This window comes from Triticum urartu, chromosome 6A (genome assembly GCF_056163025.1).
Source record: "Triticum urartu cultivar PI428250 chromosome 6A, HENAU_Tu73, whole genome shotgun sequence".
Taxonomy (NCBI): domain Eukaryota; kingdom Viridiplantae; phylum Streptophyta; class Magnoliopsida; order Poales; family Poaceae; genus Triticum; species Triticum urartu.
The window spans coordinates 81,344,615-81,366,298 of NC_141878.1; the positions used below are offsets into that span (position 1 = coordinate 81,344,615).

The following is a 21,684-nucleotide window of genomic DNA, read 5'->3' on the forward strand; positions in this document are numbered from 1 at the left end:
CGCCCAAACCAGCGCCGGTCGTGCCTCGTGCTCCTCCCTCCCGTGGCCGGCTGCGATGCGGCGGAGGCCTCACCGCCCCCTACTACTCCCACCGCTGGACAGGCCGTCCCTCTACATACCCACACCCCCTGTTATTCTGCGGCGACGGCAGCCTCACACCGCAGCGAACTAGTGAACCCTCGTACTCCTCTATGCGTGGGCATCCACTGCCGCATCTTCCCCAGCTCCGCGTCGTCCCCTTCCTAGGCCTCGCCATCGTCACCGCCCTGGTGCTCTCGGCGCGGCGTGGTCAACGTGGTCAAGGAATGGCTTCCATCGGACGTGGACTGTACGTGGAGAGGTTGGCAGCTGGATCCACGGCCGCAGCAAGGAAGTGCATCCTTATTACGTGCAAAATAATTATTCCTCCACCTGACAGCGGGGACCCACCGGACGGGCCACCGTATTTCGCGAAAAAAACGTTTTCCCCTGACTGCTGGGACCCACCAGCTACACCTTCGCACGCAAGGAAGTGCGTCCGGACAAAAAAAACAAAACGATTCGCCCCCCTGACTGCTGGGACCCACCAGCTACATCTTCGCACACAAGGAAGTGCCTGACAGTCGGGACCCACCTGGTCGAAGCGTACGTAGCGTTGTCATTCTGGTCGCGAACGTGTACGTACATATATACTGGTGGATGTAGAGGCGCGCACGTGTCGTAGTAGAGGCGGCCAGGGTGCAAGAAAGAAAATACGGCCACGTATGTGTACATACGGGCGGGGTCTTGAACGCCTACTCGCGCGTACGTACGGCAAGGGCTTGTTGACATGGTTGGGTCGGAACGGAGAAACAGCGTTGTCGTCATGTTCATGAGGAGGCAACGGAATGCGTCGTGTTCATGGGGAGTCAACAGAATGCGTTGTGTTCATCGGGAGGCAACGGAACGCGTGGGAGCCAACCGGCTGGGTCGGAACGGAATGCGTGGTCGTGTTCATCGAGAGGGCTTGGACGAAACAGGCGATGGAAACGAGGCCTGGCGTACCGCAGAACGGAGGAAACGGACCTCCTACGGTGGAAACGGGGGTCCTATTGATCGGGAGGGGTGTGACGTACCGCAAAATGGACGAAACGGACCTCCTACGGTTGAAACGGGGGTCCTGTTGATCGGGAGGGGTGTGGCGTACCGCAAAATGGACGAAACGGACCTCCTACGGTCGAAATGGGGGTCATGTTCATCGGGAGGGGTGTGGCGTACCGCAAAACAGGACTCCATGGGATACTGTTCATCTCCACCGTCGACCCCCTCCAGCCTCCATGAGCTACTGTTCATCCACCGTCGACCTCCTCCAGCCTCCACCTGCGACTGTTCATCCACAGGCTCATGTTCATCCAGCCTCCACCGCGCGCTACTCCACCGGCTACTGTTCAACAAGCCCTCTCCACGGGCTCCTGTTCAACCACCCCTCCATGGGCTACTGTTCATCCAGCCCTCCACCGTCTACTGTTCATCCTGCCCTCCACGGGGTGGTCCTGTTCATCCAGCCCTCCACGGGGTCCTATTCATCCAGCCCCAACCGGCTCGATCGATCGGGGTCCTGCTCATCCAGAGGCAACACCACGGGGTCTGTTCATCCACCCCCACCAGGAACTGTTCATCCAACCCCCCCCCTCCCCGCAATGCTCACTGTTCATCCAGAGGCAGCATCGATCGGCTTCAGTTAGTAGCAGTAGCGAAGGAATCGCTCGATCGTGTTCAGTTAACAGCCATCGATCGATCGCTCGGGTTCAGTAATGCATAGCCTGTAGTGCAATCGCTCGGGTTCAGTTAGAGCCCAACGCCTCGCTCGGGTTCAGTTAGAGCCAACGCCTCGCACACACGCGCGTATGTGTACGAGAGAAACGCGCATCGCTCGGCCCCCGACCTCCCACCGTAACCGGGAACTCCCCGAAATTTTCCTCCCCCTCGCATCTACCACGGTTTTTTCCATCATGGACGGCCCAAAGAATGTCATGCAGATGCGTCTCCGGCTCGCCCAGGACAAAAAGCCCATTTTCTATCATGATTTTTTGTCATAGAAGTAGGAGCCCACCACATCTATGATGATACCGGGTTTTGTCACAATTATCGTCATAGAAGTGTCATATGTATGACAAAAAAAATTCGTTCGGCCCAAAATTTCACGGATGTGTCTTTTTTTTTGTAGTGTAAACTATTTTACTAGCCATAGATTCATCAAAATAAGTAAACAACACAATGAAAACAGAATCTGTCAAAAACAGAACAGTCTGTAGTAATCTGTAACTAACGCAAACTTCTGGAACTCCAACAATTCTAAAATAAATTGTTGGACCTGAGGAATTTGTCTAGTAATCATCTGCAAAAAGAATCAACTAAATAGCACTCTCCAGTAAAAAGTTGAAGCTAATCTCGTGAGCGCTAAAATTCTGTTTTTTACAACATGATCATAAAGACTTCACCCAAGTCTTCCCAAAGGTTCTACTTGGCACAAACACTAATTAAAACACAAAACCACATCTAAACAGAAGCTATATGGATTGTTTATTCCTAATAGAACCAAAAAGCAAGAAACTAAAATAAAATTGGGTTGCCTCCCAACAAGTGCTACCGTTTAACGCCCCTAGCTAGGCACGATGATTTCAATGATGCTCGCATAAAAGATAAGAATTGAAACACAAAGAGAGCATCATGAAGAATATGACTAGCACATTTAAGTCTAACCCACTTCCTATGCATAGGGATTTTGTGATCAAACAACTTATGGGAACAATAATCAACTAGCATAGGAACGCAAATCAAGCATAACTTCAAAACCTTAAGCACATAGAGAGGAAACTTGATATTATTGCAATTCCTACAAGCATATGATCCTCTCTCGTAATAATTTTCAGTAGCATCATGAATGAATTCAACAATATAACCAGCACCTAAAGCATTCTTTTCATGATCTACTTGCATAGAAATTTTATTACTCTCCACATAAGCAAATTTATTCTCATGAATAGTAGTGGGAGCAAACTCAACAAAATAACTATCATATGATTGAAAATTAAGATCAAGATGACAAGTTTCATGGTTATCATTATTCTTTAAAGCATACGTGTCATCACAATAATCATCATAGATAGGAGGCATGCTTTCATCATAGTAAATTTGCTCATCAAAGCTTGGGGGACAAAAAGTATCATCTTCATCAAACATAGCTTCCCCAAGATTGTGGCTTTGCATATCATTAGCATCATGGATATTCAAGGAATTCATACTAACAACATTGCAATCATGCTCATCATTCACATATTTTAGGCCAAGCATTCTATGTAATTCTTCTTCTAGTGCTTGAGCATAATTTTCCTTCCCACATTTTCACGAAAGACATTAAAAAGATGAAGCGTATGAGACAAACTCAATTCCATTTTTTTGTAGTTTTCTTTTATAAACTAAACTAGTGCTAAAACAAGAAACAAAAAGATTCGATAGCAAGATCTAAAGATATACCTTCAAGCACTCACCTCCCCGGCAATGGCGCCAGAAAAGAACTTAGTTGACGGGGTGTGAGTGCCGCTTACCTAGCCTCCCTGACAACGGCGCCAGAAAAGAGCGTGATGTCTACTACGCAACCTTCTCCTTGTAGACGTTGTTGGGCCTCCAAATGCAAAGTTTTGTAGGACAGTAGCAAATTTCCCTTAAGTGGATGACCTAAGGTTTATCAATCCGTGGGAGGCATAGGATGAAAATGGTATCTCTCAAGCAACCGTGCAACCAAATAACAAAGAGTCTCTTGTGTCCCCAACACACCCGATACAATGGTAAATTGTATAGGTGCACTAGTTCGGCGAAGAGATGGTGATACAAGTGCAATATGGATGGTAGATATAGGTTTTTGTAATCCGAAAATATAAAAACAGCAAGGTAACAAGTGGTAAAAGTGAGCGTAAACGGTATTGCAATGCTTTGAAACAAGCCTAGGGTTCATACTTTCACTAGTGCAAGTTCTCTCAACAATAATAACATAATTGGATCATATAACTATCCCTCAACATGCAACAAAGAGTCACTCCAAAGTCACTAATAGGGAGAACAAACGAAGAGATTATGCTAGGGTACGAAACCACCTCAAAGTTATTCTTTCCAATCAATCCGTTGGGCTATTCCTATAAGTGTCACAAACAGCCCTAGAGTTCATACTAGAATAACACCTTAAGACACAAATCAACCAAATCCCTAATGTCACCTAGATACTCCAATGTCACCTCAAGTATCCGTGGGTATGATTATACGATATGCATCACACAATCTCAGATTCATCTATTCAACCAACACATAGAACCTCAAAGAGTGCCCCAAAGTTTCTACCGGAGGATCAAGACGAAAACGTGTGCCAACCCCTATGCATAGGTTCATGGGCGGAACCCACAAGTTGATCACCAAAACATACATCAAGTGAATCACGTGATATCCCATTGTCACCACAGATACACACGGCAAGACATACATCAAGTGTTCTCAAATCATTAAAGACTCAATCCGATAAGATAACTTCGAAGGGAAAACTCAATCCATTACAAGAGAGTAGAGGGGGAGAAGAAATATAAGATCCAACTATAATAGCAAAGCTCGCGATACATCAAGATCGTGCCAAATCAAGAACAAGAGAGAGAGAGAGATCAAACACATAGCTACTGGTACATACCCTCAGCCCCGAGGGTGAACTACTCCCTCCTCGTCATGGAGAGCGCCGGGATGATGAAGATGGCCACCGGCGAGGGTTCCCCCTCCGGCAGGGTGCCGAAACAGGGTCCCGATTGGTTTTTGGTGGCTACAGAGGCTTGCGGCGGCGGAACTCCCGATCTCTTCTGTTCTTCGGAAGTTTTAGGGTGCGTGGGTATATATGGGTGAAAGAAATACGTCGGTGGACCTTCGGGCTGTCCACGAGGCAGGGGGGCGCGCCCCCCACCCTCGTGGGCAGCCCGGGACTCCCCTGGCGTGCACTCCAAGTTTTTCCGGTAGCTTTCCTTCCAAAAATAACTTCTCCAGTTGATTTCATTCCATTTCGACTCCGTTTGATATTCCTTTTCTTCGAAACACTGAAATAGGCAAAAAAACAGCAATTCTGGGCTAGGCCTCCGGTTAATAGGTTAGTCCCAAAAATAATATGAAAGTGGATAATAAAGCCCAATATTGCCCAAAATAGTAGATAATATAGCATGAAGCAATCAAAAATTATAGATACGTTGGAGACGTATCAACTGCAAAGACCTTTGGTGATGATTTCTTCGTGTACCTCGTGGATGATACTCCCACTTCTATTTCAGAAGTGTATGCCTCTCCAGAAGCTGACTACTAGAAGGATGCAGTCCGTAGCGAGATGGACTCGATCATGGCTAACGTGACATGGGAGATCACTGACCGTCCCTATGGTTGCAAACCACTGGGATGTAAGTGGGTGTTCAAAAAGAAGCTTAGGCCCGATGGTACGATTGAAAAGTACAAGGCTAGGCTTGTGGCCAAGGGCTATGACTAGCAAGAAGAGGAAGATTTCTTCGATACTTATTCACCTGTGGCTAGACTAACCACCATTCGAGTATTAATCTCGTTGGCGGCCTCACATGGTCTTCTCGTCCATCAGATGGATGTTAAGACGGCTTTTCTAAATGGAGAGCTAAACGAGGAAATCTACATGCAACAGCCTGATGGCTTTGTGATAGATGGTCAGGAAAGAAAGGTGTGTAGGTTGATAAAATCTTTATATGGCCTGAAACAAGCACCTAAGCAATGGCATGATAAGTTTAATACAACTATGACATCTGTTGGTTTCGTTGTTAATGAGGCTGACAAATGTGTATATTATCGCCATGGTGGGGGCGAAGGAGTTATACTGTGCTTGTATGTTGATGACATACTGATATTCGGAACAAACCTCAAAGTCATTGAGGAGGTCAAATCGTTTCTATCTCAGAACTTTGAGATGAAAGACCTTGGTGTGGCTGATGTTATCTTGAACATCAAGCTACTAAGAGATAATGAGGGTGGGATCACACTTCTGCAATCCCACTATGTTGAGAAGGTGTTGAGTCGTTTTGGATATTCGGACTGCACACCATCTCAAACACCATATGATCCTAGCATGTTGATTCAAAAGTCCAAAGGCATGGCTAAAGATCAATTGAGATACTCTCAAATCATTGGTTCACTGATGTACCTAGCGAGCGCAACGAGGCCTGACATCGCGTTTGCTGTGAGCAAACTGAGCCGGTTTGTTTCCAAACCAGGTGATGTACATTGTCATGTTGTTGAGAGAGTTATGCGCTATCTGAAAGGTACTATGAACTATGGACTTCACTATACCGGATACCCGTCGGTACTTGAAGGGTATAGTGATGCGAATTGGATCTCTGATGCTGATGAGATGAAGGCCACAACTGGGCATATGTTTACTCTTGGAGGTGGCGCTGTTTCCTGGAAGTCTTGCAAGCAAACGATCTTAACGAGATCGACAATGGAAGCAGAATTGACGGCATTAGACACATCTGGTGTTGAAGCCAGATGGCTTTGAGATCTTTTGATGGACTTGCCATTGGTTGATAAATCGGTTCCGGCTATCCTTATGAACTGTGACAATCAGACTGTCATCACCAAGGTGAAGAGTTCAAAGGACAACATGAAGTCCACCAAACACATAAGAATGAGATTAAAAGCTGTCAGAAAATTAAGAAACTCTGGAGTGATAGCGTTGGACTATGTCCATACGGCTAAGAATCTGGCAGATCCCTTTACGAAAGGGCTATCACGTGTTGTGATAGATAATGCATCGAGGGAGATGGGTATGAGACCCACATGAGTTGCCATGGTAGTAACCCAATCTATGTGATCGGAGATCCCGTGAATTAGGACCTGGGAAAACAAGCCAGTGGTGAACTGAGGAGAGTAACTATACTAACCCACTCCGTTGGAGATGCAATACTCTCGATACTGTATGGTAAGATGACTACTGTCTTAATGTGTTCTGAAGCTTATATAAGCAAGATGCTATCCTACAAAGCGATCTTTGGAGGAATACACCTATATGAGCCCGACTGCTGATCACAGTTTATTAGATTGGGGTGATCTCTAGTAAGCTCATGAATAGGCCAGGAGTGTGACTTATATGCTCCACCCGAGGGGTCAGCCTTCGGCAGCCCAGTACTAGTGAGACATGTGGTGAAACTTCTTTACGCCAAACTAACAATTCAAGGTATAGTCCATTGTTCAGTTGTGAAGGTGTGTAGCTACTTGCTCTAGGTGAAGTTCAGCCTTAATAGGTCTTCACTGAAACACGGGTATATCGAAATAGTAATTGGAACAGAGGACACAATGGGCCCTCGAGATCTGGTGGGGGATTGCTGAAATTTGAGATGGGCTCTAGGCCCATATAGCAATTTCTGAAAAATCTCTAAGGGCCCATGTGGGTTATATGGCACTAGGTGTAGTGGGAAATTTAGTCCCACCCCGGAAGTGGAAGAGGAGTTGGACCTCCTTATAAGGGTTTCTCTTCTACATGCTATTGGAGCTTGAGAAGAGAAGAGGCCCTTGCGCACTCCTCCTCCGCCGCCCGCCTCGCCACGCCACGCCTCGTCACGACGCGCCGCGGGTTGCGGGATTGAGCCGAGCCGAGCTCACACCTGACTCGGACGTGGGTCGAGCCCACGTCTCTCCACGCGGTTGCGCCTATATAAGTGTGCGGTGTCTCCTAACCCTAGCCGCCACGAACAGATCACATCTGCTTCACATGCACGCCCACCGTCGTTCCTTTGCTGCTGCTGCCGCCGGTGACTCCATCCCGTCCGCTGCGTACACGGTCGACGGGAGAGCAGGTCTCCGAAACCACGCCCTTCTGGTTCCTGTACGGGGTGAGGGGCGAATAGGTTTTTGGGCAGCAATTACGCGACTGCTCACTTCCGATCGTCTACTTCCTGTGCGTCTGCGTCGCCTTCATCATCACCATGTCCACCGACGCCGAACGTGCCACCGCCGAGAAAGCTGAAGCTGACAAGAAGGCCGCCGAGGACGCCGCTGCTGCCACCAAAGCCGCGGCCTCTGCATGGCCTACTGGAGGGTATAATTCGTTTATCCCGCTCCTATTGTTTTCTGTTTTAGCTATGCTAGCATTATACGTAGATCTTTCTGCAATTAGCGTATTATGTGCTAGTTTGACTGAATATCAGTATGCGTTTATTTGCGTCAATGCCATGCTAGTGATTTACTCGTGGATTAATTTAATCAAGAAATTGTCTATTTACTCAACATTATGGTTGGATGGTTAGAGGACCAGTGGTATTTTCAGTCCATCAGGGTTTGAGTCCTGATGCTTGTAATATTTCTGAATTTATTTCAGCATTTTCGGCAATGTGCTTTTAGTGAGAGGAGACGTTCCCGTTGATGATGAGGCGTCTACGGTGACTTCGTAAATCTCAAGATGATATACCGGCTCAGTCTGTCGTAGATGCTCACTATGAAGATAGTAATTTAGACTAGTGTCATATGCATGACACTAGTATAAGGCTAGTCATAGTGGGGAGTAACTTAGACTAGTGTCATGCATATGACACTAGTCTTTGTTACGACCTTCATAGTGCAAAATAATATACAAGTAGTATCATAGATGATAGCATTTATTACATTATAGACTCATTTTGCTTTGGCTTGCGTTATGTTACAGTACTCCAAACACCTCTCTCTTCATTAACTCTATGCCACATAAGCAAACTTGTCTTGAAATGCGCTATATTACTTGCTAAGTTACTCCCTCTATGGCCAGCCTAAGTTACTCCCCACTATGACCAACCTAAAAAAACAGGGCCGCCTAGCGCCTTTCCCATGCCTTCTCGTGACTTGTCACTTCAATCAAGCACCTTTTGACCAGCGCCGCCTCGCCATTACTCCCCGCGACCCCCGAATCAAAGCCAAGAGGCACTGAGGCCGGAGCGAGCCTGCAGAGAAGCGAGGCGACGGAGGAGAGGAGCCGCCGCCGCCTCAGCAGCAGCAGCAGGAAGATGAAGGCCGTCGGCCCGAACGCCACCGTCGACCTTGAGGGCCTGGAATGCACCTTATGCTTCAGCCCCCTCCGGCCTCCGGTCTTCCAGGTCACCTCTTCACACCCCTTTCTTACAAGATTCTCCCTTCCCCGAGCGAACTGCTATCAATCGATTAAACTACCTCGTTTGATCCGCCGTTGCGTAGCGTCGGGATATCAATGCCATGCCCGGACGGTAAGCGATTTGATGGACGGGGGAGTGATTTATGTTTTACTGTTAGGGTTTGCTCCGCCGCCGGCGGAATGCGGCGGAGGAGGACGCCGTCGCTGGGGGAGGCGTTGTCGATCTCCTTTTTTTTTCGTTGGAAAGGAACCATGTCTATCATGGTTTCAGCTATTTGGCACAGGAATCGCTAGCTGCAGGGTAGTACAATTGAAGTTGCAAGTTGGTACCAGATTTACACTTCCTAGTAGCAAGTTCAACATCACCGGGCTGCGCTCTGACAAATTCCAGCAAGAGGACTGTGTGGCAGACTGATTCAGGATTATGTACTGCTATCCACGTTTCTCATGCTTGTATCGCAATTTTCGTTCTATACGTGGTCTTTTTTGTTCTCCTGCCCAATGTATTTTGTTCTCCTAATGCCAGCCAAGCTCTTTGATTTGAGCAACTTATCCCAACCTGCCCAATGTATTTTGTTCTCCTAATCCTGGTATTATTCGAGCTACACTAAAATCTGTAGGCCATGTATATTGTTCACTTGATCAAAAAAGGTCTTCTCAAATAGGAACAGGAGTTAAAGACTTACTCACTCCGTTCTAATATAAGATGTTTTAGATAATTTCAATGTAGACTACATACGGATTGAAATAGGTGAACAAACACATTAAAATGGGTCTAGATACATGCGTATCAGAAAAATGCTAAAACATCTTATATGTAGGAACAGCGGGAGTACATGTGTAATTTTGTATTGCTTGGCATTGCGTTGATTACTATTTCTTCTTCGATTATTGAGGATTTTTTTTATTTCCAGCTCTGCAGCCTCCTCAAATTTTTTTCATTCCTAGCTTCGGATGAAGTATTCGAAAAATTCCTTCACAACCTCCTCATCACCCTGTTCTGCATTGACTCTCTGCTTCATGGACGATATTTTCTCTTTATACTTTTCACCGAGCAGTTTTGGCATAAGCACTTTGCACAGATCATTTGAAATGCCTTTCATCAGATTTTTTTTCCCCTAGCATGTATCCTTTTTAAATACAGCTCTAGTTTAACATTTCTTGTCAAAACATTCTAGTGTGAATTTGCGACCTGTACAGCGTTTCCAAGTTACCCCATGATTATAAGTTTAAGCAATTAAACTCTACTTTTCAGCATTCAGTTTCGCAAATAATCATGCTCATAAAGTATAGCACATTTTCTTTCTTATATACAGTGGGAAACTTCTGATATTCTTCATCCGCATCTTCTTTGTTCGACCTGCTATGTGGAGCTCCCGGAGAAGAACAAGTCTGGCTGCACCCGGTGCTTCGCAGTAGAGCGTATACTGCAGTCTATCCAGGTCCTTTGCCCCTATGCGGAGTATGGCTGCACAGCCAAGATGCCCTACCATGAGATGGAGGAGCATGAGATGAAGTGCATGCACGCGCCATGCTTCACTGGATCAAACGAAGGGCAGCCCATGGCCCTGCACGATGGGTTACCGTCGGACTCTTACACTTTTGTTATCCAAAATGTATCTCGCATCAATATCAATATCAACAATCGTGAGAGCAAGAAGAAGCATGATAAGAAGAGTTCCACTTGTGATAATCAGTGCTCAGCGGTAATTGTGTATCTAACGTAGAAAAATTATGATAGCTTCAATCTGGCTAGGCACCTCCTGACGCTTGTTTCTCAAATGCAGGGGTCGGTTGTGAAAATGGGTCCTTGCGGCGGTGGTGGCGGCAAACCATGGAAGATGGACATGCGTGGTGTCAACCGTATCATTAAGGTGGTTGTTCGCCACGGCGCCGCGGTCGACGCCATGTCGGTGTTGTATGAGCGGGATGGCCAGAAGGAAAAGACCAAGCTGTGGGGAGGATCTGGGGGCAAGCGCTCGGAGGTACAAGTTACGCTTGCAACAACCATCATATTTCTTCATGTGGATGGGTGTCACTTTGTGAATGACTTGATAGTGACAAATAAATTCATTTTTGGCATGTCTAGATCTGTTTGGAGCCAGGAGAGCACTTGACAAACATCAGAGGCCACTACGGCTTCTTTAACGGCTGGTTCGTGATCAGGTCGCTCACTTTTGTGAGCAACTGCCGCACTTTTGGGCCGTACGGGGAGGAGACAGGCACGGCATTCAAGCTCCCAGGAGCCGGCGGCAAAATTCTTGGCTTCCACGGGCGTTCGGAAGGCCTCCTGGACGCTCTTGGCACATATGTCAAGATGGGCTAGGTATGGACATCTCCTCTCATGACTGGGGAGGGGATATTTGAGGACTCGGGATGCTATGTAATGCTTAATCTAGGTAGGTGCTTACTCTGAACTCTGTTATGTGATGCGTTTCTTTTGCTTCTGCTGTATCGCATTCGCATGTTGGTTGATGAAGGAACATCCCGTAGAGTGAATGCTATACATAAACTAGATGCTTGAAACCTGGTGCTCGTTTCCTAGTTTGATCGAGTGAATGTAATGACTAATGAGGACAGGTAGACCGTGTGTTTGCTACTGTTAAAGCATGAACCTCGAACAGTCTGCTTCGTGCTGAATTGCTGATGTTCTAAACTAGTAGGGGTTCCGGCTGATGTAAGATGTAACATGCATTTTTCAGAAGCGGCAGGCCTGATGTAGCAGAAGAACATACCACATCCGCAGCTCCACACATTCAGTAGGATACGAATACGACCACTTGCATTGCATGACAGATCTTATTGCAACAGGCCAGGTTCAGAGTGTATAAACGGTGTTTGATCTAAAAGTACGCCTTTGTTGAGCGTCACAACAGCTTCACCTCATTGTCCTTGAAGAAGTAACGTTTACACTTGTGCTTGATCATCTCGAGGCTTCCTTGCCCAACATCCTTGACAACTTCCACACCGGCGAGCAACGCAATGCTCTCAAATCTCAAGTTCCTCCGCTTAATTCTTCTGAAGAGCCTCGCGACACAGAACTTGCCAGAGCCCAGCGGCAAGATGTGCTCCCCCGTAGGGATCCATGCCTCTGGAGGTGGCAGATCTTCTTCCCACACGTGCACCAGGGCCGGCGCCGTCGTCGCCTGCGTCATGTCGGCGGCGCAGAGCTTCCCGTCGCTGGCCGAGAAGCCAAACCAGAGGCTGTGCTCTGGGGCGTACACCGCACGGTCTTTGAATGGCAGTGCCCACTCGCCGGCCTTGCTCCACACGCCGTTCTTTACGTCGAACGAGTACGTGCCGGCGCCCATGATGGACATCCAGATCTGTGAGTCACCAACCACCGTGTAGGCGCTAACCGCATAGGGGTGCCGGTGTCGCACGGGCAGGTCGTCGGGATCGAGAGGCGGCGGCCCTAGACGGCTCCAGTACCAGTCCTCCTCCCGGCGATGCCCGGGTGGTGGTCGTCCGTAGCTGAAAACCTTGAAGTAGTGTACCTCGGACCGCAGGTCCATGACGTAGAGGGCGTCGCGGACGGTGACGGACATGGAGGTGCGCCTCGGGTCTATCATCTGGTTCATGCCGCGGACAGCGCGCGAGGCCCCGTCGTAGATGAGGGTGTGGCCTGTGTGGTCCACGGCGACGATGTCGTTGTTGAGGGCCATGAAATCCATGAAGCCGTATCCTTGCCATGGGCAGGACCAGTCGAAGGATATGGCGGCGGAAGGAAGCCGAGCCGTGGCCGGAGCTGGATTTGCCGGTTTTGGTGATCCGGTAGGGTAGAACAAGCCTGAGGGATCGATGCGGTGCAGGTCGAAGGGCGGGCGGCGGCCGCCGGATTTAGTGACCAGCAGATTCACAACACGGGGAAGCAGCATGGTTCCTCTCATTCTGTTTAGATCGGATGAGAACTCACGCGTTGTTCCATCAGAAATAGAGAGGCGGCGCAAGACATGGCATCGATTATGCACGTACCCTAACAACCCCCGTTGTACCGCCTCGGCAACGTTATCTCTGACAACATTTGTGGATGGGCCCGAGCCGAATACTAAGATAGGTACGAAATATACCAGCATCACAGTTTTTGAACCAAGAAATGCTTCTAATTTTTTTTCAATCACGATCAAACCTACTCCCTCCGTTTCAAAATAAGTGTCTCAACTTTTTATATCTAACAGATGAGAAGAAAGAGGGAAGTTACAGAAATAAGTCGGTTACATCCTTTTCTTACTCTTAACTAATGGGAGTGTAGATATTTAGCCTGAACCCTCATCAAAGTTATAGTTTTTCTGTCTAAAAAATGTAGCTGGATCCCTTGACAAAATCCCTCTTTTTGAAGTTTAGGCTTTTCGGTGAAACCGGATGAAACCTCTCAGTGGGACCGAGCTCAGCTGGAATAGGAGGCGCACGGTGGTACAACTGGCAAAGGCGGAATTGCGAAGGCCGGCAATCAGCAATGCTGAAACAGGTGACCCCAGATGCTTCGAGTGCGAAACGACAATAAATGAAGCTACGGTTGTGTTGGAAATATGCCCTAAAGGCAATAATAAAATGGTTATTATTATATTTCCTTGTTCATGATAATTGTCTATTGTTCATGCTATAATTGTATTAACTAGAAACCGTAATACATATGTGAATACATAGATCGTAATATGTCCCTAGTACGCCTCTAGTTGACTAGCTCGTTGATCAATAGATGGTCACGGTTTCCTGACCATGGACATTGGATGTCGTTGATAACGGGATCACATCATTAGGAGAATGATGTGATGGACAAGACCCAATCCTAAGCATAGCACAAGATCGTGTAGTTCGTTTGCTAGAGCTTTTCTAATGTCAAGTATCATTTCCTTAGACCATGAGATTGCACAACTCCCGGATACCGTAGGAGTGCTTTGGATGCATCAAACGTCACAACGTAACTGGGTGACTATAAAGGTACACTACAGGTATCTCCGAAAGTCTCTGTTGAGTTGGCACGAATCGAGACTGGGATTTGTCACTCCGTATGACGGAGAGGTATCTCTGGGCCCACTCGGCAATGCATCATCATAATGAGCTCAATGTGACTAATGAGTTAGCCACGGGATCATGCGTTGCGGAACGAGCAAAGAGACTTGCCGGTAACGAGATTGAACGAGGTATGGGGATACCGACGATCGAATCCCGGGCAAGTAACATAACGATGGACAAAGGGAATTGTATACGGGATTGATTGATTCCTCGACATCGTGGTTCATCCGATGAGATTATCATGGAACATGTGGGAGCCAATATGGGTATCCGGATCCCGCTATTGGTTATTGGCCGGAGAGGTGTCTCGGTCATGTCTGCATGGTTTCCGAACCCGTAGGGTCTACACACTTAAGGTTCGGTGACGCTAGAGTTGTTATGGGAAATAGTATGTGGTTACCGAAGGTTGTTCGAAGTCCCGGATGAGATCCCATACGTGACGACGAACTCTGGAGTGGTCCGGAGGTGAAGATCGATATATTAGACGAATGGTATTGGAGTCCGGAATTGTTCTGAGAGTACCGGGTGACGACCAGCGTGACCGAAAGGTGTTTCGGAGGCCCCGGCAAGCGTTGGGGGGCCTTATGGGCCAAGGGAAGGGGGCACATCAGCCCACTAAGGAGATGTACGCCCCTCCCACCCCATCTCACGTAACATGGAGAGGTGGGGGCGCCTCCCCTACGGCAGCCACCCCTCCCGGCTTGGGGGCAGGTTTCCTAGGGGTGGGGGCGCCTAAACCCATTTAGGGTTTCCCCTGTGGCCGCCGCCCCTCCCCTAGGGAACCCTAGGGCGCCTCTTCCACCCCTTTCCCCCTATATATAGTGAGGGAGAGAGAGGGCAGCCGCACCATTCCCTTGGCGCAGCCCTCTCCTCCTCCAACTCCTCCTCCTCTTCCATAGTGCTTAGCGAAGCCCTGCCGGAGAACCACGAGCTCCATCGCCACCACGCCGTCATGCTGCTGGAGTTCTCCCTCAACTTCTCCTCTCCCCTTGCTAGATCAAGAAGGAGGAGACGTCCCCGGGCTGTACGTGTGTTGAACGCGGAGGCGCCGTCCGTTCCGCGCTTGGATCGGATCTACCGCGATTTAAATCGCCGCGAGTACGACTCCATCAACCACGTTCTTGTAACGCTTTCGCTTAGCAATCTTCAAGGGTATGAAGATGCACTCCCTCTCTCTCTCTCGTTGCTAGCATCTCCTAGATTGATATTGGTGACACGTAGGAAAATTTTGAATTATTACTACGTTCCCCAACAGTGGCATCATGAGCTAGGTCTATGCGTAGTTCTATGCACGAGTAGAACACAAAGTAGTTGTGGGCGATGATTTGTTCAATTTGCTTACCATTACTAGTCTTATCTCGATTCGGCGGCATTGTGGGATGAAGCGGTCCGGACCGACCTTACACGTACACTTATGTGAGACAGGTTCCACCGACTGACATGCACTTGATGCATAAGGTGGCTAGCGGGTATCTGTCTCTCCCACTTTAGTCGGATCGGATTCGATGAAGAGGGTCCTTATGAAGGGTAAATATCAATTGGTATATCACCGTTGTGGCTTTTGCGTAGGTAAGAAACTTTCTTGCTAGAAACCCATAGCAGCCACGTAAAACATGCAACAATAATTAGAGGACGTCTAACTTGTTTTTGTACGGTATGCTATGTGATGTGATATGGCTAAAAGGATGTGATGAATGATATATGTGATGTATGAGATTGATCATGTTCTTGTAATAGGAATCACGACTTGCATGTCGATGAGTATGACAACCGGCAGGAGCCATAGGAGTAGTCTTAATTTATTGTACGACCTGCGTGTCAATGAAAACGTCATGTAATTACTTTACTTTATTGCTAACCGTTAGCCATAGTAGTAGAAGTAATAGTTGGCGAGACAACTTCATGAAGACACGATGATGGAGATCATGGTGTCATGCCGGTGATGAAGGTGATCATGTCGTGCCTTGAAGATAGAGATCAAAGGCGCAAGATGATATTGGCCATATCATGTCACTTTATGATTTGCATGTGATGTTTGTCATGTTTACATCTTATTTACTTAGAATGACGATAGCATTAAATAAGATGATCCCTCACTAAAATTTCAAGAAAAGTGTTCCCCCTAACTGTGCACCGTTGCGAAGGTTCGTTGTTTCGAAGCACCACGTGATGATCAGGTGTGATAGATTCTAACATTCGCATACAACGCGTGTAAGCCATATTTACACATGCGAAACACTTAGGTTGACTTGACGAGCCTAGCATGTACAGACATGGCCTCGGAACACAAGAGACCGAAAGGTCGAACATGAGTTGTATAGCAGATGCGATCAACATGGAGATGTTCCCATTGATGACTAGTCCGTCTCACGTGATGATCGGACACGGCCTAGTCGATTCGGATCATGTATCACTTAGATGACTAGAGGGATGTCTATCTGAGTGGGAGTTCATTGAATAATTTGATTAGATGAACTTAATTATCATGAACATAGTCTAAATTGTCTTTGCGAATTATGGTGTAGATTAATAGCTCGTGCTTTAGCTCCATGTTTTAATACGTTCCTAGAGAAAAACTAAGTTGAAAGATATTGTAAGCAATTGTGCGGACTAGGGCCGTAGTCTGAGGATTGTCCTCACTGCTACACAGAAGGCTTTTGTCCTTAATGCACCGCTCGGTGTGCCAACCCCTCTGGCGTCGTCTGTGGATGTTGTTAACATCTGGTAGACACGTTCTGATGACTACCTGATAATTTATTGCACCATGCTTTACAGCTTAGAGTCGGGGCTCCAAAAGCATTTTGAACGCCATGGAACATATGAGATGTTCTAAGAGCTGAAATTGGTATTTCAGGCTCATGCCCGTGTTGAGAGGTTTGAGACCTCTGACAAGATCTTTGCCTACAATATGGATGAGAATAGCTCAGCCAGTGAGCATGTGCTCAGAATGTCTGGGTACTTCAATCGCTTGAATCAAGTGGGAGTTAATCTTCCAGATAAGAGAAGTGATTGACGAAGTTCTCCAGTCACTATCACCAAGCTACTAGAGTTTCATGATGAACTATAACATGCAAGGGAAGATGATCCCGGAGTTGTTCGTCGTGCTTAAGGCCGTAAAGGTAGAAATCTAGAAGGAGCGTCAAGTGTTGATGGTTAACAAGAGCACTGGTTTCAAAGAAGGGCAAGGGCAAGAAGGGAAACTTCATGAATGGCAAGCCAGTTGCCGCTCCAGTGAAGAAACCCAAGAACCCAAACCTGAGACGAAGTGCTTCTATTAGGGGAACAGTCACTGGTAGCGGAACTACCTCAAATACTTGGTAGATAAGAAGGCTAGCAACTTCAACAAAAGTATATTTGATATGTGTGTTATTGATGTGTACCTTACTAGTACTCCTAGTAGCACATGGGTATTAGATACCAGTTCAGTTGCTAACATTGGTAACTCGAAACAAAAGCTACGGAATAAACGGAGACTAGCTAAGGGTGAGGTGACGATGTGTGTTGCAAATGTTTCCAAGGGTGATATGATCACCATCGCACGCTCCCTCTACCTTCGGGATTAGTATTGAACCTAGATAAATGTTGTTTGCATTGGTGTCTGCGTTGAGCATGAACATGATTAGATCATGTTTATTGCAATATGGTTATTCACTTAAGTCAGATAATAATGGTTATTTTGTTTATATGGATAACACCTTCTATGGTCATGCACCCAATGTGAATGGTTTATTGAATCCCGGCCGTAGTGATACACATGTTCATAACATTGGTGCCAAAAGATGTAGAGTTGATAATGATAGTACCACTTTCTTGTGGCACTGCCGCTTAGGTCATATTGGTGTAAAGCGCATGAAGAACCTCCATGCTAATGTACTTTTGGAATCACTTGATTTTGAATCACCTGACACATGCGAACCATGCCTCATAGGCAAGATGACTAAAACCCCGTTTTCTGGAACAATGGAAAGGGCAAGTGACTTGTTGGAAATCACACATGCTGATGTGTGCGGTCCGATGAGTGTTGACGCACGCAGTGGATATCGTTATTTTGTCACCTTCACCGATGAATTGAGTAGATATGGGTATATTTACTTAATGAAGCATAAGTCTGAAACGTTTGAAAAGTTCAAGCAATTTCAGAGTGAAGTTGAGAATCATCATAACAAGAAGATCAAGTTCCTACGATCTGATCAAGGGAGAGAGTATCTGAGTTATGAGTTTGGCAATCACTAAAGACAAGGTGGAATCATTTCATAGTTGACGCCACCTGGAACACCTTAGCGTAATGGTGTGTCCGAACGTCGTAATCGCACCCTACTGGATATGGTGCGATCTATGATGTCTCTTACCGATCTACCGCTATCATTTTGGGGTTATGCATTAGAGACAATTACATTCACTTTAAATAGGGCACCATCTAAGTCCATGGAGACAACACCGTATGAACTATGATTTAGCAAGAAACCTAAGTCGTTGTTTCTTAAGATTTGGGGCTACGATGCTTATGTCGATAGGTTTCGGCCAGAAAAGCTCGAACCCAAAGCGAAAAATTGTGTCTTCATAGAATACCCAAACAAGACGATTGGGTATACCTTCTATCTCAGATCTTAGGGCAAAGTGTTTGTCATTAGGAACATGTCCTTTCTCGAGAAAGAGTTTCTCTCGAAGAATTGAGTGGGAGGAAGATACAACAACCTTTACTTCGACCAGAGAATAGCGCAACACAGAAAGATGTTTCTGTGGCACCTACCTCAGTTTTAGAGAAAGCTAATGATGATGATCATAGAGCTTCAGATCAAGTTACTATCGAACCTCGTAGGTCGACAAGGGTGTGTACAACTTCTGAGTGGTAACCGTGTCTTAAAGGTCATGTTGTTGGACAACGATGAAGCTATGAGCTATGGAGAAGCGATGGTGGGCTCGGATTCCAACAAATGGCTGGAAGCCATGAAATCCGAGATAGGATCCATGTATGAGAACAAAGTATGGACTTTGGTGGACTTGCCCGATGATCGGCAAGCCATTGAGAATAAATGGATCTTTAAGAAGAAGACAGACGTTGATGGTAATGTCACCATTTATGAAGCTCGACTTGTCTCAAAGAAGTTTCCGACGGGTTCAAGGAGTTAACTGTGATGAGACTTTCTCAATCATAGTGATGCTAAAGTCTGTTAGAATTATGTTAGCAGTTGCTGCATTTTCATTTACGAAATCTGGCAGATGGATGTCAAAACAAAGTTTCCTTGACGGTTTCCATGAGGAAAGGTTGTATGTGATACAACCAGAAGGTTTTGTCGATCCTAAGGATGCTAAAAGGTATGCAAACTCCAGTGATCCTTCTATGGACTGGAGCAAGCATCTCGGAGTTGGAACATACGCTTTGATGAGGTGATCAAAGCATTTGGGTTTATACAAAGTTTGCAAGAACTTTGTATTTGCAATAAAGTGAGTGGGAGCACTACAACATTTTGATAACTATATATGGATGACATATTGTTGATCAGAAATGATGTAGAATTTCTGGAAAGCATAAAGAGTTGTTTGAATGGAGTTTTTCAAAGGAAGACCTGTGTAAAACTGCTTACATGTTGGGTATCAAGATCTATAGAAATAGATCAAGACGCCTGATAAGACTTTCACTGAGCACATACCTTGACATGATTTTGAAGGAGTTCAAAATGGATCAGTCAAAGAAGGAGTTCTTGCCTGAGTTGTAAGGTGTGAATTTGAGTAAGACCCAAAGCTCGACCACGACAGAAGAAAGAGAAAGGACGAAAGTCGTCCCCTATGCCTTAGCCATAGGCTCTATACGATATGCCATGTTGTGTACCGCGATGTGCCTTGCCACGTGTCTGGCAAGGGGGTATAAGAGTGATCCAGGAGTGGATCATTGGACAGTGGTCAAAATTGTCCTTGGGAATAAGGAAATATTTCTCGATTATGGAGGTGATGAAGAGTTCGGAGTAAGGGGTTACGTTGATGCAAGCTTTAACACCTATCCGGATGACTCTGAGTAGCAAACCGGATACGTATAGTGGAGCAACCATTTAGAATAGCTCCAAGTGGAGCATAGTAGAAACATCTACAATATGAAATAGAGATTTGCGGAGAACACATGGATCTGAATGTTGCAGACCCGTTGACTAAAACCTCTCTTGTAAGCATAACATGATCAAACCCTAGAACTCATTGAGTGTTAATCACATGGCGATGTGAACTAGATTACTGACTCTAGTAAACTCTTGGGTGTTAGTCACATGGCGATGTGAACTATGAGTGTTGATCACATGGCGATGTGAACTAGATTATTGACTCTAGTGCAAGTGGGGGACTGTTGGAAATATGCCCTAGAGGCAATAATAAAATGGTTATTATTATATTTCCTTGTTCATGATAATTGTCTATTGTTCATGCTATAATTGTATTAACTGGAAACCATAATACATGTGTGAATACATAGATCGTAATATGTCCCTAGTAAGCCTCTAGTTGACTAGCTCATTGATCAATAGATGGCCATGGTTTCCTGACCATGGACATTGGATGTCATTGATAACGGGATCACATCATTAGGAGAATGATGTGATGGACAAGACCCAATCCTAAGCATAGCACAAGATCGTGTAGTTCGTTTGCTAGAGCTTTTCTAATGTCAAGTATCATTTCCTTAGACCATGAGATTGTGCAACTCCCGGATACCGTAGGAGTGCTTTGGGTGCATCAAACGTCACAACGTAACTGGGTGACTATAAAGGTGCACTACAGGTATCTCCGAAAGTGTCTATTGGGTTAGCGCGAATCGAGACTGGGATTTGTCACTCCGTATGACGGAGAGGTATCTCTGGGCCCACTCGGCAATGCATCATCATAATGAGCTCAATGTGACTAATGAGTTAGCCACGGGATCATGCGTTGCGGAACGAGTAAAGAGACTTCCGGTAACGAGATTGAACGAGGTATGGGGATATCGACGATCGAATCTCGGGCAAGTAACATAACGATGGACAAAGGGAATTGTATACGGGATTGATTGAATCCTCGACATCGTGGTTCATCCGATGAGATCGTCGTGGAACATGTGGGAGCCAATATGGGTATCCAGATCCCGCTATTGGTTATTGGCCGGAGAGGTGTCTCGGTCATGTCTGCATGGTTCCCGAACCCGTAGGGTCTACACACTTAAGGTTCAGTGACGCTAGAGTTGTTATGGGAAATAGTATGTGGTTACCGAAGGTTGTTCGGAATCCCGTATGAGATCCCGGATGTGACGAGGAACTCCGAAGTGGTCCGGAGGTGAAGATCGATATATTGGACGAAGGGTATTGGAGTCCGGAATTGTTCTGGAAGTACCGGGTGACGACCAGCTTGACCGAAAGGTGTTTCGGAGGCCCCGGCAAGCGTTGGGGGGCCTTCTGGGCAAAGGGAAGGGGGCACATCAGCCCACTAAGGGGTTGTGCGCCCCTCCCACCCCATCTCACGTAACGTGGAGAGGTGGGGGCGCCTCCCCTAGGGCAGCCACCCCTCCCGGCTTGGGG

General features: G+C 46.6%; 2 protein-coding genes across 2 annotated transcripts; one reads left to right on the forward strand and one right to left on the reverse strand.

Annotated features, from left to right (window-relative positions):
- The first annotated feature begins 8,873 nt into the window (after positions 1–8,873).
- On the forward strand, positions 8,874–11,792 carry LOC125514327 (uncharacterized). Its single transcript, XM_048679640.2, has 4 exons — positions 8,874–9,119; positions 10,450–10,839; positions 10,921–11,118; positions 11,223–11,792. The coding sequence occupies exons 1-4, from the start codon at positions 9,030–9,032 to the stop codon at positions 11,457–11,459; spliced, it is 915 nt and encodes a 304-aa protein (XP_048535597.2). The 5' UTR covers positions 8,874–9,029; the 3' UTR covers positions 11,460–11,792.
- A 208-nt stretch (positions 11,793–12,000) lies between these two features.
- Positions 12,001–13,011, reverse strand: LOC147964081 (uncharacterized). Its single transcript, XM_087529819.1, has one exon. The coding sequence runs from the start codon at positions 13,009–13,011 to the stop codon at positions 12,001–12,003; it is 1,011 nt and encodes a 336-aa protein (XP_087385945.1).
- Between the last annotated feature and the right edge of the window lie 8,673 nt (positions 13,012–21,684).

Coding starts and splice junctions, on each gene's coding strand:
- LOC147964081 (XM_087529819.1), bottom strand. CDS start 13,011: ATGCTGCTTCCCCGTGTTGTGAATCTGCTGGTCACTAAATCCGGCGGC.
- LOC125514327 (XM_048679640.2), top strand. CDS start 9,030: ATGAAGGCCGTCGGCCCGAACGCCACCGTCGACCTTGAGGGCCTGGAA. Junction 9,120..10,449: donor TCCGGCCTCCGGTCTTCCAG/GTCACCTCTTCA, acceptor TCTTATATACAG/TGGGAAACTTCTGATATTCT. Junction 10,840..10,920: donor GTGATAATCAGTGCTCAGCG/GTAATTGTGTAT, acceptor TCTCAAATGCAG/GGGTCGGTTGTGAAAATGGG.